This window comes from Leiobunum rupestre, chromosome 2 (genome assembly GCF_980474605.1).
Source record: "Leiobunum rupestre chromosome 2, qqLeiRupe1.1.hap1, whole genome shotgun sequence".
NCBI lineage: Eukaryota > Metazoa > Arthropoda > Arachnida > Opiliones > Sclerosomatidae > Leiobunum > Leiobunum rupestre.
In genome coordinates, this window is record NC_143385.1 from 7941118 (window position 1) to 7961538 (window position 20421).

Below are 20421 nucleotides of genomic sequence, written 5' to 3' on the forward strand. Positions count from 1 at the left end.
ATTATTATGAGTTTACGCGAGATTACTGATATTACGCGAGATTCATTATGATTACTAATATTACGTTTGATTCATAAGATTACTGATATTACGTTTGATTCATTAAGATTACTGATATTACGTTTGATTCATTAAGATTACTGATATTACGTTTGATTCATTATGATTACTGATATTACGTTTGATTCATTAAGATTACTGATATTACGTTTGATTCATTATGATTACTGATTACGGATATTACCTGAGATTATTTTAGAATTACGGATATTACTCGAGATGAGATTATTTTGGAATTACGGATATTACTCGAGATTATTTTGGAATTACGGATATTACTCGAGGTGAGATTATTTTTGAATTACGGATATTACTCGAGATGAGATTATTTTGGAATTACGGATATTACTCGAGATGAGATTATTTTGGAATTACGGATATTACTCGAAATTATTTTGGAATTACGGATATTACTCGAGGTGAGATTATTTTGGAATTACGGATATTACTCGAGATGAGATTAATTTTGAATTACGGATATTAATTACTCGGGATTATTTTGGAATTACGGATATTACTCGAGATTATTATGGAATTGCGGATATTTACTTGAGATTATTGCGGACATTACTCGAGATTATTATGGATTTCCGGATATTACTCGAGATTATTATGGAATTACGGATATTACTGGATAATATTATGGAATTACGGATATTACTCGAGATTATTTTGGAATTACGGATATTACTCGAGTTTATTATGGAATTACTGATATTAGTCGATATTATTTTGGAATTACGGATATTACTCGATATTATTATGGAATTACGGATATTACTTGAGATTATTACGGATATTACGGATATTTACTTGGGATTATTACGGATATTACTCGATATTATTATGGAATTACGGATATTACTTGAGATTATTATGGAATTACTGATATTAGTCGATATTATTTTGGAATTACGGATATTACTCGATATTATTATGGAATTACGGATATTACTTGAGATTATTACGGATATTACGGATATTTACTTGGGATTATTACGGATATTACTCGATATTATTATGGAATTACGGATATTACTTGAGATTATTATGGAATTACAGATATTACTATTTTCTCCTGGGATTACCCGAGGAATTACCTAACGAGCGTACACCAGATTACTCAAGTTATTTCCCCCTCGGAGTTACCACGGCACATTGCCTTTGAAACCAAGACTTACAGAACGTTCATACGCCCTGCAATATCGCTAACGAGCGTGAAATTGTTTGAAAGCGATAAATGTAATAAACGGTAAAACCAATTCCAACGGCTTACCAGCCTCGGATGGTTTTTTGGGGGTAGGAAAAAGAGGGAACATTTCGTGACAGCATGGCTGCCAGTCTCAACGCCTCGTGACTTCATTTGTTACTTAGGTAATTTTTGCCGTTTTCCACGACTATGATGATTCATTTCACTTAATAATTTACGTTTAATTTAACGAATTCCCAGTTATACCTAAATTTACGGTTAAACGATCATTTTTTTATTTTCTAAATATATCAGTCAGTTAACTTAGATAGCGCCACGTTCTACATGAGCAAACATGAATTAGTTATTTGTTACTCACCGCTAGGCAAAAATCAGTCTCGGCGCATGCTCAATAGGCGTTTAAATAAAAGATCATCCATCGCTGATTATAGAGTTTGTGCTGCTGCAACTGGACTTATAACGGTGTTGTCTATGGTTTCTCTTTATACTGCCAAAGCTGAGAATTTTCTATGCATGGATCTGGCAGCATTTTTCAACAGGGGGGCAAGACAGTCAGAGAGGGGTTTATTTAACCGCCTATTATCAACCAATAAAGTGTTCCCTCCCTAGCTAGCGTCCAGTTTTAAAGTAGCAGTGACGGTTAAGAATTAAACCCCCATTTATTTTACCGTCTTTTGATGTGCTGGTCTCATTTCAGGAGCTGGCACTACATAGTTCCATCACGATCAAGGAGACGCTTCGACTGTTCGGACAATTGAATCTGATGAAGAGATCCGTCTTGGAGGCGCGGATTGAGGAACTCATTCGGATGTTAAATCTACCACATGGTCACAGATGTGTTGACAACTTAAGGTAGCATCTTTCAGCGAGTGTTTTGTTTTTACGGGTATCAGTATCCAAGGGGTGCTCACCCTTGATTTGAAATGGTCAATATTTTTTTTAATGTTTCAAGGGTCTGACACCAACGTCACGATTTAAAAAAGTTGTATTATGTCCTCGGATTATATTTGCTCTGACTTTTGACTACCTAACCAATGTATTTTTGATTTTTTTAGCGTACTTTATTACGTCTGAAACTCTAATCGATTGTTTTAGTGACGTTTCGTCAGACCCTACCACTTTCTTTTTGTCTCGTATTTAGAAAGTATAAAAACCAACAACAGTCAAATTAAAACTATATTAAAAACTTGTTGAGGTTAACGGTAGTAGCGAGTGTAGGGAGCTGTTGGCTCGCGTGGCATGAAGGGCTTTCCACCACCCTCCTACGCATTGTAACCCGGCCACCTGAACTAAGGTGGTGCCTTGGGTATTAGCCTAGCTGATTATTATTATAAAAAAACCTGAATTGTTCGGAATTTGTCATACAGCTGGAAAATTGATACACACGTACTTTGAACTATACTCTTAGATACTCGATACGTATCTTTCTAAAAATCATAGTTAATTATATTTTATACATGATTTAACCACTTGGTAATGACACGGCGTAAGTGTTTGATTTAAAATCCATTTTAAATGCTGTGCCTAATATACACTACATCGGAGCAGCACTTGCGGAAAAATATGGTTATAACTCGGCTGGTAAATGTGGTAAAGTTATGGTATTTTTTAGGATTATACTTACAAGTTAGTATAGTAAAGCTCAGTTCACACTATACAATTAATTGGGCCACTTAATTGTATAGTGGGAACTGGGCTTAATACTTAAAACTGGATATAGAGCAGCTTCCAATTTCGTCCTCAATTTTTGATATAAATTATTTCGATTTTTGTTTACTGGCATATATAATCGAACTCACATACGACTTCTTACAGTAATAATTAAAGGGGCTCCAAAGTTCGGTGGCAAAATGTGTGTAAAGCCAGTAAAGTGCGAAATTTACGGTTAACTCTGCCCGCCTCTGCCAACGCCGAGTGAGGGTTTGGGGGTAAGGAAAAGCATGCTCAATTTTCTTTTTTTTTTGCCACTGAACTTTGGAGCCCCTTTAAATCTAGATTTAGAGCCACTTCCAATTTTGTCAATTTTTGGTTAACTGTGTATGAAGGAAAGTTCAAATGAATTTATTTATTTCATAGTAATTTTAATTATTATGTGATAAATATTCATTAAATGTTATCTATTTAATTATTATCTGTAAGAATATTAAATATAATTGCCTTCATATTTCAGCTTTAAAAATCATAAAACTTTAAGAAAGACATAGACTTAGTACTCTAATAGTATGAATATGATCGTATTTCGCGGTTCCTTCGCGGGCAAAAGGGCAATAACATCTTAGGATTTTTGGGCATACTCGCAATGGCGTACCTAAAGATTATCCCTACGTTTTGGGGCTGTTTTTCGCCCTCCTTAAAATGTTTCTGTAAGCTAAATCACCCCCAAAAACGTGTCACCTCCTCCAGTATTGGTCAAAATTAAATAACGAACATAACACAAAATAAAATAAAATAAAATAAAAACTTACCCAAAATTAGAAGTGGTTGTGATTCTAGTGTTGTTAATTTTCCGGAAAAATAAAATGCGGAAAAGTTTCCAGAAAATTTTCCGAAAATCGGAAAAATAAAAAATTGAATCTGAAATTACTTTTCAAGGATTTCTAATGTTTTTAACTTTTTATCGATATAAAATGTCTAATATCAGTAAACATACTACAAAACTTTAAAAGTGTTACATTGTTAATCAGTTTAAACTAGTCTAGATGTTTAATTTTACTTTCAGATTCGAAAAAAATGAGGCGAAAAAGCCACTTTATTTAAATTTACAAACAATATTAGACTAATCATGGAATGAAACCTTTTTTATTTTTTTCGGAAAAATACGGAAAATTTTCCGACTTACAAAACTAACGTCGTAAGTGGTTCTATATCTAGTATTAATTGTTACTATAAAAAGCCGTATGCGAGTTCGTGAACCGAAGCCTATTTATGTAAGGCAATGAACAAAACAAAATAATTTTATTTTCAAAATTCTGACCAAAAATTAGAAGTGGCTCTTTATCCAATTATAAATATTTCTATACTAACAACTTGTAAGTATAATCCTAAAAAATACATAACTTTACCACCCGAGTTAAAACCAATTATCCATATTTTTACATTAATATTGCTGAGATATAGTGTATTTTAGTAGAAAGAATTCAAAATGGTTAAGATAAACAAAAACTTACTCAGACCCAATGCCAAGTAGTGAAATCGCAAATAAAATCTAAATAACTAGGGTTTTTAGAGCATAAATCAAAGTATGCATGTGCGTGTATCAATTTTCAAAGCTGGATGAAAATTCCGAACAATTTATTACCGTGCGCTCCCACCGAGGGGTCGGACATTTGGCCAAATCTCAGACAAAATTTTTTATAAATATCCACAAATCCCAAAATCCAAGAATTTTGCTCCCTTAGATTTTGTATGACAAATCCACAAAAGAGGCAAATGTCCGTCCCCTCAGCTTCCATTAATATTTACTTAAACCATATGTAACATAATTACTTATAAGTATGCCACTAGCTCTATTTCTTCACTAACGGTTTGTTTCACAGATATTGCGTCATCCGTACCGTACGTAATATTTGATGTCATATTTGACGTCATCGAATCTCAAATGCCGATTATGCCATCGTACAATTAGCTCTACGTCTGATAAACCGTCGGCCATTATTTTAGTAAACAAACCAAGGCTTAGGAGCTAAAATGAACTACAATAGTGTCATGTGCTGGTTTTCGGAGACTCAGGTTCTAAAATAAATTTTCATTGTCAAATAAAAGTAGCAGGTTTATTTCAAAAAATCGTTGAAATTCAGGTTGAGCTTTTCTGTGGCATCTACAAGTACAAGATTGGAGTCGTTGCAGATTCTTTTGAGCCTAGGCCTAACTCTTATAAGCTTGGTATGTGTTGAAATAACGCTGATGTAATATCCCACTTCGACTACTGAACCGTATTGGTCATTTTAACGAACCTTTTATTTTTCTAAACTATTCATTATTTAACTTCATTCGCACAAACCGAGTGACGTTATGAATTTCAATAAAGCTTCCCTTAGGCTGACTAAAGCTCCGACACAAAAAATTCCTTCTCAATTTAGAGATTTTCCATCGGCTTAAATACCTATGTTATTAGCCAATAGTGTGACTCCGAAAATCACTAGGATGAATAAAAAGGTTAAAATCTAACGAAGTCCACCTTCTTACTGGTTCGTGGTGAAACAAACCGTTAGTGAAGATTTTTGAACGGAATAAAGGTACAGTGGCATACTTATTAGTAATTATGAGACTATCCGCGGTCACCACAGTCCGATTTTAGACCTGAGACGGGGAGGACAAACTTCACTGGCGTTGGCTTCAATCGCGTCGGAACTTCGGAAGACGTCAGTTTTAGGGAACCAATGAGATAGCGGGCTGATTTGATATTTTTGAAGGAGGAAGCTTTACTGTTAGAGCGTGAAGAGAATTGGGGGCGAATCTAAAAATCGTCTACGTATAGTCATTCTTCCTAAATATAAATACTTTCAGGACAAAATGATTGAGAAGATCGTCCTTTTAATATAACTAAAATCTCAGTACTTCGGCTAAAATTGTGTTCTGTACTGAGGTTTATTTAAGATTGGATTACTCATCCATTTTCTCTTACACTATTTCATTAAAAATACGTTTTATCAGAAGGAATCCATCAGTAATGTATTTCGTGAGATTTATCATTACTTTAAACTTGTTAGGGTTTAGCTTTTTGGTCTCCTTATTACTATGGGCGTTTCTACCTGTTCGCGTATTTTAACTGCATTATAGTCCATAGGTGGTTTTTATTACGCTTTAACTTCAAGTCGGGTTGGGTTCGGATTATTTGAAATCAGTAACCAGTTGCACCTAAAATTTGCCAGTGACCACCCCTTTTGGTTTAAAGGGCCCAAGAATCGTTTCAATTTCTTTAGTCTCTCCCACAATATGAATGATCGGAGGGAGATGATTGTGATTTCAGTTGGTTACAATTTATCCCGTGACTAAAAGAAACCAATATTTCGATAATACTGTCAATCTAAAATGTTAACTTAAGAAAGTTATATTTAAATTGTCCTAAAAAGAAAGCGACTGACTGCGGGGTCGAGGGTTCATGATACTGGTATTGACGAGCTCGGAGACTCCCGCCCATTGATAATATACATTTCCGAGGTGATCAATGCGAGAGCCAGTTGTAAATAATCATAACTTAAACAAGGTAGTTCAATTGCGTCCTAAATTAGCTAATTGAAAACAGATGTATCCCAATTTAGCATACCTCATTGTCTTTGAAAATAAGTAGTTTTAATTTTTTAATTCAGTGGTGGGCAAATGAGAAGAGTGTCATTGGCCATTGCGTTACTGCACAACCCACCCTTGTTGATCCTGGATGAGCCCACCGTCGGGGTCGATCCTCTGCTACGTAAAGAAATCTGGTCGCACCTGGTCAATCTCACAAATACTCAAAATACAACCATAATTATCACTACTCATTACATCGAAGAAGCCAAAGACGCCAATATTGTAAGTACCTACATGAAGAAAGTTTTTATGAAATTAAACGCCATTAATAATTAATTAATACTGTAAGTTAAGATTCTTTTGATGCAATACTCGGCTCAAGATGTTATCGTAGGGTTACTTGATACAAATACTATTAAATAGAGTAGGAATTAGAATAACGTTAATAACTTTACAGACATTTTTGTGTGGCCGAAAGTTCAAAACCAAAATATGACCATCAATTTCTTCTTTTCGAGAAACCCATTGTAAATAAACTACGCTAGCAATAAAAGATTTATTTTCCGCTGTTAGATTAGTGTCATGAAAAAGGGCCGAATACTCCACGAAGCCGCTCCGTCAGTGATCATGAAAACATTTGACGGAAAAACATTGGAGGAGAGCTTCTTGAAGATATTTACCTTGGATATCGCCAACAAAACGATAGGAACGTTTCAACAATTAGTGAGTTACTCATATTTAAGTTACTTACTGAATCAGTACTGACCTCACAGGCAGAAAAATGACGCGATAACAATTACCCCGGAGAAACGATGCGTACCGGTTTAATTTCATAAATAAATATATTTTAGTTTCCCCAAACGTTGTTAGACTTTTTTAACTTATCAACCGCATCCATTCTTAACGAAACTTGTTTAGTTCCGAGTAAAATTTCTTAGCAAATTATGTTTTATGAATTCTTAAAGTACCAGCGTAGTGTGAAAGTAAAAATCTTGGCTGTCAACCACTCCTGTTTCTATGAAAATCATCAGAGCCACTAAGAGATGGGCACACTTCTCAATGACTAACTCACACTCACTCTTAAATTAAAGATTTGAGAACTACTCACACTTACTCCAGGTCACTTAAAATTTTAATGATAATTCTAACTCCAGCACTCAGGCAGTTTTTTATTCAAAGAGAACTCATCTCAAAACTCATTAACTATTTAATAGTCAAAATGACTACTCCTTTCAATCACATTAAGTTTTAGAAACATAATCAGCTCATCTCCCACTCTCACTTTTTTCAGTTTGTTTAAATACACTCAATTTGCACAAAATACTGAAAGAAAATTACTTCCAAATATCATTCTAGGAACAAAATCAGCTCTTTAACTCAACTCATTTCAATTTAAGCTATATCACATCTCATCTCACCTTAGAAAATATTTACTCATCTCCCTTTAGAAAATATTTATTCGTCTCCCTTTAGAAAATATTTACTCATCTTCCTTTAGAAAATATTTACTCGTCTCCCTTTAGAAAATATTTACTCGTCTCCCTTTAGAAAATATTTACTCATCTTCCTTTAGAAAATATTTACTCGTCTCCCTTTAGAAAATATTTACTCGTATCCCTTTAGAAAATATTTACTCATCTTCCTTTAGAAAATATTTACTCGTCTCCCTTTAGAAAATGTTTACTCATCTCCCTTTAGAAAATATTTACTCAACTAGTCAACTCCCTTTAGAAAATATTTACTCATCTCACTAGCAACATTTATCCTTAATTCTTAACAGTTATATCCACTTAAGGAAAGGAGGGGGGAAGGAATTTCCCTTCACTGTCGCTCTCCTTATTCTTTGTCTATGGTCCGAGTAACTCAAAGCTACGCTCTAAAATAATAAACCACTCACTCACTCCACCTAGTAGACGAGTTTTAATTTAGTATATTTTGATAACTCGCCATCGGCGGTTTTATACGTTTCCCAGCTCATGACTACTCATCCCTCTCATAATTATTTATTTTCAAAGATTCACTCACTCAATGCACTCCCTCTTAATTTTTATAAAATAAATTTACTCATTCGCGCTCGTACAATTTTTTTTTATTTAGACACGGCTCGCTCCTACTCAATCGTGTTATGGTATACCGCGTTAGCTCATCTCGCACTCATCTCACATCAATGGAAATGTTGAGTAACTCCTCTCAAAATACTCATTTCACTCCACCGTGAGGTGAGTGCGCCCATCTCTGCCATTACACGCTTCCTAAGACATTCCATCTCTGTAAATTTTTTGAATCCATGCTTCCAGTTTCAGTACATGTATTGTAGTAGATGTATTGATATATAAATATACACAAAACTGTACTTAATTTGTCTTTGACACTAACATTATTACATTTCTCTTTCCACACAATGGAGAAACCTTAACGAATGTATATTCCAACGGCACTTCAACAAATCTTGTAAAGTTACCCTTGAATTGATTGTAGAAATAGGAAAATATTGATTTCAACATTTCGTGAATTCCGATTGCTATCGTTTCTTACGAACACGAACAAAATTACTCCGAGCCAAGTCTTATGCTTAAAATTTTCGACAGCTGATACTTTTTAACTTCAATACTAATTTTTCATTTAGGAAATCGATGAATCTCCAAATACGTTGGAAGCTGTGATGGATTATCAACTCTCGAAAGATAAAACGAACGAGTTCAAAAGAATGACGCGATTGAAAGAACCGCATTTCTTGTACCGTACGAAAATCTTGTGCCAACGCAATCTCTTGGTGTCGAGGAAGAACATACCAGTTGTATCTTACCACATCACCACACCCATCATAACAGTCTTTATATTTATTCTGGTTATGGGATCTGATTTGACTGACGTCAAAGTTGGAATCGTCAACGAGGAGAGTATGGACAATCAGTCTGGTTCTGGCAATGCGTTCTTTCGAAGTCTGGACCGAAGTTTATTGTCCATTGTAAGTATTCGAAGAAAATCTTTACCAGATGACTTCTGGGATCTATATAGAAAGGAAATATATCTAGTGCATTTGGCCGAAAGCACGAATCGAAGGCGGCAATTTCGAATTTGGCCTATTTACGGTATACCTGCACGCGTTATATAAAATACTGTCTATTGCGTTATAATTCATAGTGATAATTAATCAATTAACATAGATAAGATTTAAAAACAGTTGTAACAATTTAATTTAGTATTACAAGTGACGCATATCTAAAAACATTACGTTTGGAAAGTCCAGGGTAAGTATATAAGGGGTATTGCCGAGATTACCACGGTGATTTATATAAACATGTGATTTGATGACTGTTTATGAGCATAAAACTAAAAATACGCTATAATTAAGCTTCAAAATAATAATCTACATTAAATATTTATTACTTTGGAATTTACGCAATAGACATTTCTAAAACACGCGTAGGAACCTTTAGAAATTTAACAGAAAATAGCCGAAATTCGAAATTCCGCCCGCCGATTAACCGGAAATTTATGCTAGTATCTTTCCGAAAAATGAACTAGATATTTTGCCTTTCTTGACCTGCAACTGAGTAAAGAAAAACATTGCATTTGGTTGAAGAAACGCCTAGGTGAGTAAATAGACGGTAAAATAAACTGGAACGGCTTCCCGGCATCGTAAGGGTTTCGTAAGGTTTTGGAATTTGAGGGTAGGATAGAAGGGGAACGTTTCGTGAGAGCGTGGCTGCCAGCTAGGAGCAACAAACACAACACCCCACACAAGGAGAACGCAACCCGTCAAAAGTCGTCTATTTTATTGTGTACATTTTTCATTGGTTAGACGCTTTAGCGCCTGCCGCCGTCAGAAGGGAAAAATACGGAAATTGTCTTCCCCCCGCCCGTAAAACGTTCAGCGTAAAGGCTCGTCCAATGAAATTTGTACACAACACTGCGTTAGCGTGTTTAAAGGTTAGCTTCGTTCTCCTTTTGTTTGCTGCTCCTAGCTGCCAGCCTCGCTACTTTAATAGTCACACGTCATTTCTGCCGATTTTCACTTCTATGATGATTCATTCCATTAATCAATTGTATTTTAATTTAACGAACTTAATGAAAGAGCTAAATGTATAGTTAAACGTACATTTTGAAAAGCCTTTATTTCCGTAATATAACGGTCAGCGTGCTGAAGCCAGGATATTTCGTTATTGACGTGTACCACAGATATTTTTTTATCGGTGACAGTCAAAAATGGGTCTCTTTGCATACTCAAAAATCAACCAATCCAATTTTCCCTCACTAGCTAGCGTCTAATTTCGAAGTCGCAGCGACGCGTGACGGTTAACAATTTCACCCAATTCATTTTACCGTCTACATACCCTATGGCAGCGCCAAGATGTTTTGATTAGGTAGGCCAAGCATAACAGGGGCCCTAATTTTATTTAATTGTGGCCCCGTAATATGATTTTTACCCTTTATTCTTTATTATCTACAATTAGCAAAATATTGTGATTTATACTTACAATTTAAATTTCTATGAAAAAGTTACTATAGAGTGTTTAATGCATTTAAACTTAACCTACGAAGCTTTTGGTTTATTTTTAATTATTTGGGCCCCCATGATAGGAATAGGGGCTCCCTTCACAAGTTAAACGGATGCGAAACATCCTTTGGATCGAGGCTTTAAATTTGGCACGAATAAATTTTGATAGTTACAATTTTATGGTAAAATAGGTAACATATATCAACAGAAAGAATATCGGATTCTACACAGCAATGGTCTTAATAGAAAAGTGACTATCGCTTTCCGAGTTACTGGTCAAGCACCACAAATTTACAAAATGGCGGTCATTTTTAGACATGTTCCCCTTTTACAAAATTATTCAACTTTTTATTCAGAATAAAGCTCATTATATTGTTCATTTCAACAAATTTGCTTATAACAATTAGTTCTTGGTCCAAAACTAATTTCACTGAACTAGGTACTGAAACCCGCTAAGAAAACTGTCATAAAAGAAGGATGTTCAGTGGCGTATTTAGACTTTTGGCGCCCATAGGCGAAGAAAATATTAACGCTTCCTTAATAACAATAAAATTACAAAATTGTACCAGTATGGTCATCAATAACTTTTAGATCATTACTCAAACTTAATCTAAGCTTAGAAAAAAGAATAGGCTAAGCTGTGGCCTGCTGCTGGATTTAGCTTAGTGATCGTACGGGGTGACATTTGACTCGGGGTCGGGGTCGGGGTCGGGGACAGAAAAAACCCCGAAAAACCGGGTCGGGTCGGGGTTTTTTGGAATTTTCACTTTTAAGCGATTTCTAATTACAAAAATGACGAGAGTAAACGCATCACTTCAGCGGCCGACTATATAAAGTAAAAATAAATCCATAAGTGTATAATATTGTTTTTATAAGTGTGACACTTTCTATTCTTCACATGTAAAACATTTTCTGACAAAACAGACTGCATTACGGGCTTCGTCGCCGTTTTGTGTCCGCTTGCTAACGCGCCACACGTAGCCTTTGACAGCTACTCGCTAGGGGGATATTTTCTTCTTGTGGTCTCTTCTAACTTAACTTATCGTATATACTATTCTCCACCACACTCCCCCCCTTTTCGGCTTTCCGTTGCTATGCAACGCGTTTTGAAATTTTTAATGTTTAGGCTTAGTTTCTCTTTTCGATATAACAGTCGCCAGCCAGATTTCCCGCACGGTACTGATGAGTTCCAAATAGAACGAAACCGGTCTACCGTTGGAATTTCTGGCTATTTTATTTAGTTTTTATGTAGTTTATTACTCGAAGATCTATTTGATCCGAGATTCGCTCGAAGACCTATCGGTACGAGTTATTAGTAAGTTTTTTAATTTCTTCAAATTTGTTTAGGATTTAGATATATTATCCCTTTTAATTATGGACTAATCTACTTTTTCGCGTATTTTAATACCCAAGGCACCACCCTAGGCCTAAGTCATCATGCGACTTTTGAAACCCCTAATTCAGGTGGCCGGGTTACAATGCGTAGGAGGGTGGTGGCAAGCCCTGCATGCCACGAGATCGAGCCAACAGCTCCCTACACTAACTATTACCGTTAACCTAGACAAGTTTTTATGGAAGGGGAGAGAACTTGCAAACTCAACGCAGAAGGAGTTGTTCCGAATTTTTACCCAGTGCCACAAGCTGGGATCGAACCCGGCTCCTCTTTCTGCGAGGCGAAAGTGCTAACCACTCCGCCACCCCACCTTATACTTATAGGTACCCCTCGCGTTGATTGGATCGTTTGTAAATTGGTCAATAACATAAATTAAAGTAATTTTAAACAATATTTTTACATGGGATATACAGGATGTTTGTTTTTGCTCGAAAAAGTGATTTTTTTTCAAAAACTATGTTTTCTAGAAAGTTGAAATTTGTACGTGCCGGGAGACACTTTCTACCAAAATTGCATCTAAATCGAAAAATATTTTCAAGTTTTTTTTAAATTTAAATTTTAACCGCTAGGTACTATAAGAAAATCGTCAATGAGAAAATTGTAGATCGTCATCACCGAAAACGTACAAATAGCGTTGGCGCGAGAAAAATAGACGTCTTTTTCAAAATACGTATTCACGGTCTTACACTTAATTTCCAGACCACGCGCTTTAATTAAGACATTATAAACCGATCGTATTTTAGTAACCAAAATTTCCTAGTACAATTTATCGTAAGAGTAGACGGGTCTGGCGGGGTCTGGACATCACTTTTGAATTAACTAGATATCCATAACGAAAATACCTTCCAGTTTTCAGGTCAATTCCAATAACTTTGGTTCATTTACTTCTGGTAACACGAAAACATGTAGGTTACATTATAAAGAACATAGGAGTCAACCGTCCAACTATCTCTTTAAGTGTCGCACTTAGATGACAAATTTCCGACAGATTTCAGATTTCTTACTAATTAATGATTTTATGCTATTTAAATTTAACACAAGCAACGAAATAATACTATCACCTTCTTGGCGAACTTGTTACTCTTTCTTTTAACAAGCAAATGTCGTTTTCAGACAGAATCGAATTTCAGCGAGGCGTATGACGCCGTGGAGAGAGGGGATTCGTGGGCTTTCCTTCGCGTCAGCAAGAACTTCACGGATTGCTTGATACAAAAGTTGATCGACGGATTGGACGTCGATGAAGAAACTTTGAATTGCAGCTTCATTTCAGCCTATTACGACCTGTCCAGTGAGTGGTTATTTTAAAAGACTATATTAAACCTTAGATCATATTCAATGTGAAACCCTCAGTTCCAAGGGGCACCCTCTGATGCAGTACCGGAATTACTGAAAGTGTTGGTTGCACGAAATTTTAGCTATGGCTAATTAATGATTCATTAAAGAGAGCAATCATTTTATAGCAAGTACAAAAAATGTCATCAAAATCGGTAAAGCGGTCTTTGAATTACTATCAAAAGAACTAAAATTGGTGGAAATCGAGTTATTCGGCGAATTTCCAGACTTTCTCGGCACCCATGACGTCAGAAAATGCGAAGCGTATCATTGGCTAATTGTCTGTAATACATTTCTTTACATCTGGGATTAAAGCAGGTTGATTTAACACCCCAGGAAAAAGTCCTACGCAGTAATAATTGAAATAGGCATACACAAGGCTACGTAGTAGAAAAAATAAAAACGTCGTGTCGCACGCGCCGCGTAGCGCGCGCTTAAAAAAATATTTTTTTATTTATAATAATAAGCCTAATATTATGATTAAAAATCTCTGGTTTGAAAACTTCTACAAGTAAACCGAATCCCTCCACTTCAGTTCCTTCTATTTTAGGAATAAAACTACAACTTCGATTTGCCCCAAATTGCTCGTGCTACGGAGGAGAAAAATTCGCGGAAAATTTCAGGATTTTGGGGAGCGAAAAAGGCCAGTTTCGGACTCAAAATTAGTACACTTAATCTTTGAAATTTGTTTCGACAAGGACATTTTTTTGAAAGAGGACGTCCAGGGCTTCAAAACAAGCCCGCATTCATTCGTTTTTATTAATATCGATTTTTCGTGCAACCAACACTTGAAGGTAGAGCCCCAGGCAGATTTATATTGCCGATACGTTGCAAAATAGGGTTTTCTGAATGGCTCAGTGCAATTTTCACAGATAAATCAGTAACTATTTCTATTCAGAGTAATTTCCGTAAATGTCTCTATTCAGAGTAATTTCCGTAAATGTCTCTATTCAGAGTAATTTCCGTAAATGTCTCTATTCAGAGTAATTTTACACATTAGTCAGGCGGAGTAATACGCAATTCGGTATTCTGCCCAATCACTTACTACACATATTCATTAATATGAAATTATAAGTAATATAATAACAATAAGTATGATATTTAGCAAAAATTATCAACGTCCATATTTATTGCGTAGTCAAGGTTTATTTCAGGATAGAACCCCCTATACAGAGTGTTTCAATGGGTTATCCAAAAATGTTAAGGAGTTGTAGGGGATGAGTTGAGAAGTATGCCTGTTTTTTTTTTCCATTTGCCTACGATGAGTTAAAAGAGCGCCAGAGAGCTTCAAAGTGTGGCCTACTAGGCCCTGGAAGTAGGCTGCAACAAGCGCAAAACCAAGCAGCAGGGAAATGCGAACATTAAGGTTTGGGTTCGTGTGATATGTAAAAAGGATTTTGTAAACAAATCGAGGTAAATAGCGTAAAAAAGTAAACTTAATCAGAATTTAAAGTCCCTGCTGCTTGGTTTTGTACTTGTTGGAGCCTACTTAGAGGGGCTAGTAGGCCACACTTTGAAGCTCTGGCGCTCTTTTAACTCATTGTAGGAAAATGGGAAAAACAGGCATACTTCTCAACTCACCACCTACAAATCTTTAAAATCAATGCTTAATCTTTTTGAAACACCCTGTATAGCCTAGATACACCCAAGGCCAAGTGTATTACTACTCACGAGGAGTGTACCCGAGGTGTAAATCACCGATTTTTATGAAACTCGGGGGGTATGTAGATCTTGGGGTAAAATGAATTTTCACCAAGGGAAAAGTAACACTGGGCTTCCGTTTGGCTATGGCAACCGAAAACGTTTTTGACAACTTGAAATGAAAAAATCTACATTTAAAAAAGCATGGTATTTTCTCGGTTTCACAGGGTACCCCCCTGTGAAAACTCAAAAAAAAATAAAAAATTTAAATTTCAACTAAAATGCTAAATTTGAACAATTTTGGGTGAAATTCATCTAGTTTGGGTAAACTTAAAACAAATTTGGGTAAAATTGATAAAATTTCATTGAATTTGATAAATAAAGGAATATTTGCCATTTTACCTAAATAGGGTATTGTCAAATAATTTCTTTTTTAAATGGACAAAAATTGACTAAATTGACCAAAATTGGGTAAAATGACCTAAATTTTTTAAAATTGGATAAATTCGGGTTTAACCGACAAATATCGTCTAAAATGGGGTAAAATGATAAAATTTTGGTAAAATAATCAAAATTCGTCCAAATTAAACAATTGAGTAAAATTGTGTTAAAAACTAATATTGGCTACAATTGGGTAAAATGATAAATTTTTGGGTAAAAAAACTAAATTTGCGAATTATGACCTAAAGTGTTTAAAATTTGATTAAATCGTGTTAAACAACTAATATCGTCTAAAATGGGGTAAAATTATAAAGTTTTGGGGGTCATTTGAGAAAATTTAGAAAAACAGCCAAAAATTAATAAAATGAAATAAAATTGTGTTAATCCAACTACTATCGGATAAAATTAGGTAAAATGATAAAATTTGGGTAAAATAATCAGAATTCGCCCAAATGACAAAAATTGGGTAGAATTGTGTTAAAACTACTAATATTGGCTACATTTGGGTAAAATGATAAAATTTGGGTATAATGACTTTGAAACCGAGAAAATCCCATGCTTTTTTTTCATTTTAAGTTGTCAACAACATTTTTGGTTGCCATAGCAAAACGGAAGCCCAGCGTAACTTTTCCCTTGGTGAAAATTCATGTTACCCCAAGATCTACATACCCCCCGAGTTTCATAAAAATCGGTGATTTACACCTCGGGTACACTCCTCGTCAGTTCGGTTACGAGTTCAAAGCCGAGATGGGCCGTTGCGGTGAGTAAATTAGTGCAAACAATAGGAATAGTCATACTTATTGCTATTCCGTTACATGTACTTACGGCGTACTTAAATGTAATGTCTATTTATCGTGAACTCCACAGATCTGCAAATTTATTACGCACTTCAAAACTCATTCTTGGAAACATACCAGACTTTCGTGGGAGATGTTTTAGAGTCGATAAACAAAACGCGAGCATCGACCAGAAATCTTTTAGACGTAAGTATACTTATTATTATTCTATGACGCCAAACACGACGAAAATCAAAACTTAATAAATTTCACTTATTGAAACCTTTTCAATTTCCTTGCTTTTTCCCGAAGTCAATTTGTGTTCTTGGATTAATAATAGTGTTACCTGGATATATCATTCTACAGTAACGGGTGCATTGTTTGCCGATGCGCAAAATGACAACTAGGACCCTTCACGAGCCGAGCTGAGCGACCTTTTTTACCCCTGTAAAATATTCTTCTCAGTTGTCAAACACGTATTGGTCTATATATGAGAAAATGGGTTTTGCACTTATTTATTTCCAAATATGTATATTTAAATTTAAATAACTGTTTTAATTAGTTATATAACTTGAAATTTTCAAAAGTCTACCTTTGAAGTATGAAGTCAGGTTCCTGAGAATATCGGACTTCAGAGATTCGCATACTTAGAACGAAATTTCGTCTGCATTGAGTGCATTCAATTGTTCTTCACACTGTCATACATCTATCATACATCATACCTACGTTTGGTGATTAAAGGACACTACCTTTATAGTACAACGGCCAAACATATTCTGGCATATATCCAGTGCTCTAAAGATGACGAACTTTCGCTACCAATTAGACAAGCGTGATACCAAAGGCTGTTGACTCATATTCTTAGGTTCCTGAATACACTTGGAATGTCTGAGGAAGACTATGGTGGCCCTGATGAGTATCATATAATTAACGCCGAGATTTAACCCGGCTCCATGCGACAATAAGCTGTGTCTCAAATAGAAATCACTTACCTCCTTCCCTCTTTTGAAACCATCTAAATACGTAATTTTACCCGGCACTTGATCAGTTTCGTGAAAAAAATGACAAATTCTCCTACATCTTTAGTGTCAGAACTAATCAGGGTTTGTTAAATTAATTTTCTTTTAAATCCATTTTTCGAGTGAGTGTCCTTAATTTTCTTACTGCAGCTTGGTTTCTTAGCGACGTAGTTTAAGCTTAGGTCGTTTCACCTATGAGCAACAAACACAGCACCCCCCCCCCCCCCCCCCCCCCCACAAGAAGAACGCAACCCGTCTAAAGTCGTGCATTTTCTCGCGTACATTTTTCATTGGTTAGACGCTTTAGCACCTGCTGCCGTCGGAAGGGGAAAATTCGGAAATTGTCTTCCCCCTTTCTACAAAAAGCTCAGCGTTAAGGCTCGCCCAACGAAATTTGTACACAACACTATGTTAGCGTGTTTAAAGGCTAGCTGCATTCACCTTTTGTTTGTTGCTCCAAGGTTCCACCAGCCGCTATAGTAGCACGGAAGCAATGGACCCTTAGACATTCCAAGTGTATTCACATATAGTTTGATGTTAATACCGAACTGACCAAATTTAGGCCTCCTGTATACATTGAAACTCTGCATTTCAGATGTCATATGCTATTTACGGATCAGCTGACACCTCATCCGGGGAGTCCATGATTCCGGGAGTAATTTTGACGATGGCCAATACCCTGACAGCCGCAATTACCCTCATTGACCTTTTAATCGAAAGGTTAAGTGGCGTTTCCGACCGAATTCACATGAGCGGCGCTACGAATCTCGATCGGCTGCTGTCGATCCTAACCACGGAACTATTAAAAGTAGTCATTATTACTGTTACGATGTTCGTTACCACATTTTACTTCTTCGAAATGACGCTGGTGGGTTCGATCGTCACGCTCGCCTTGCTTACCATCTCTCAAGGACTGCAAGGAATAGCTTTCGGTGTGATTCTAATTCGCTTTCGTTATGAATGTATTCACTTCGGCCATGAATATCGAACTGCATCAAACGACAGGTTGAGCCACGATCTTTAAAACGTGAACGGGGGAACTTGTAAAAGTACAGACGTACCTTTGTGTGTACAGCCTGCACCTACTAGAAGTTCCCCCGTTCCGTTTTCTGGTACTGGCTTAACTGGTTTATTATTGGGCTTAATGATTTTGTTTCGTGAAATTTTAACACTCATCTTTGAGATGGGGGATCCTAATTTTCTCACTTTCTCACTTTTCTCACTCCTATAGAAATAAACAGTTGCGTCGAGAGGGGCAAAGGAATTTCAGTGAGCAAAATCGAATTTTTCTCACTAGATAATAAAGTTGAAATCTCATTTCAATGGAAAATTGGATTTTACTCACTAAATAATAAAGTTGAAATCTCATTTCAATGGAAAATTGGATTTTACTCACTAAATAATAAAGTTGAAATCTCATTTCAATGGAAAATTGGATTTTACTCACTAAATAATAAAGTTGAAATCTCATTTCAATGGAAAAATGGATTTTACTCACTGGGCTATGTGAGAAAGTTACCTGGCCGGGGAATTGAGCAAAATCGAATTTTTATCACTAGATAATAACCCCCTGTAGCACATGAAGTCGTTTTAGGGTCGGGGTGCGGTCGAAAAGTTGCTTTATAGTCGACGACCAAATGCCGACCTAAAAACGTCCGAACGTTTTTCGACACTAAAACCGTAAATCCTTTTTTGGGACTATTTATGGTCGGTATGCCGACCATTATCCGACTTAACATAGACCTTACATTTAATTAGTACCCCTGTAGCACAAAGAGTCGATTTAAGGTCGTGCTTTGCCAATTAATCGCTCAAAACTGTGAAACCTTGACGATTTAATAAAACAAATTGAAATATTTTTAAAATAACTTCCTTTCTGTATTATATATTTTCGAAAAAGATTATATATTCAATCTGAGAATGCTTCCTTATTAAAAATCTCTCAGCTCAAGTAGGTTACATTCGTATAGCTAAATATGTTAGGCTAAGGTATTATTAAAGAAGATTTTATCGTTACTTTTACTAAGCCCCAAGAAACTCTAGATTTATGTACTCTAAATTCAAGAGCTTTCCGATTGACGGAAATAAACTCATTGTTTCACTCCCGTTCATGGGACAGCATACATGTATATAGCTATATTTACGGTTTAATGTGGTCATTTTCAGTCACTTAAAATGTCAAAAAGTAAGTCGTTTCGACGTAATAATACAGTACATGCTAAGTCGGGATAACGTCGTTTCGGAGTCAGTTCTTAGGTCTATTAAAAGGCGGTAAAGAGTCGACGTTTTGTAGTCGGCCGACCCTTTTACCCCTAGGACATTTCGACCCTCAATCCAAAGGTCGGCCGACCTTAATGTTTAGTACCTTTTGCCGACGTCGGCCCGACTCTAATTTGCTACAGGGGAAAGTTGAAATCTCACGTAAGTTGTTCGACAATACTTGGTGCGTTTGGCTAGATACTGTCCTCTAGGTCGCGTTATAGATGGTCCATCGATTTTTTAAGTTTGGGGTTGGGGTGGCGCCGCGTGCCCCTAGCGCCCGAGCCAATACAAAGAGAACATTGCACGCCTGTCTTTACCTGGTGCGTAAGGCTTGGTACAATTGAAAAACCATCCCAATTCGATTTTGCTCACTTCCCTCGCAAGGTAGCTTTCCCACATAGCCCAGTGAGAAAAATCCAATTTTCCATTGAAATGAAATTTCAACTTTATTATCTAGTGAGAAAAATTCGATTTTGCTCACTGAAATTCATTTGCCCCTCTCGACGCACTTGTTTATTTCTATAGGAGTGAGCAAAGTGAGAAAAGTTAGAAAATTA

General features: G+C 36.1%; 1 protein-coding gene across 1 annotated transcript in view; it reads left to right on the plus strand.

Annotated features, from left to right (window-relative positions):
- Positions 1–20421, plus strand: part of LOC149956000 (ABC transporter G family member 23-like) — a 53429-nt gene that overhangs the window by 12260 nt on the left and 20748 nt on the right. The window contains exons 3-9 of the mRNA XM_090166733.1: positions 1968–2122; positions 6580–6781; positions 7073–7222; positions 9126–9467; positions 13507–13681; positions 16675–16790; positions 18198–18534. Coding sequence (XP_090022859.1) covers positions 1968–2122; positions 6580–6781; positions 7073–7222; positions 9126–9467; positions 13507–13681; positions 16675–16790; positions 18198–18534 — 1477 coding nt within the window. The remainder of the gene's footprint in view (positions 1–1967; positions 2123–6579; positions 6782–7072; positions 7223–9125; positions 9468–13506; positions 13682–16674; positions 16791–18197; positions 18535–20421) is intronic.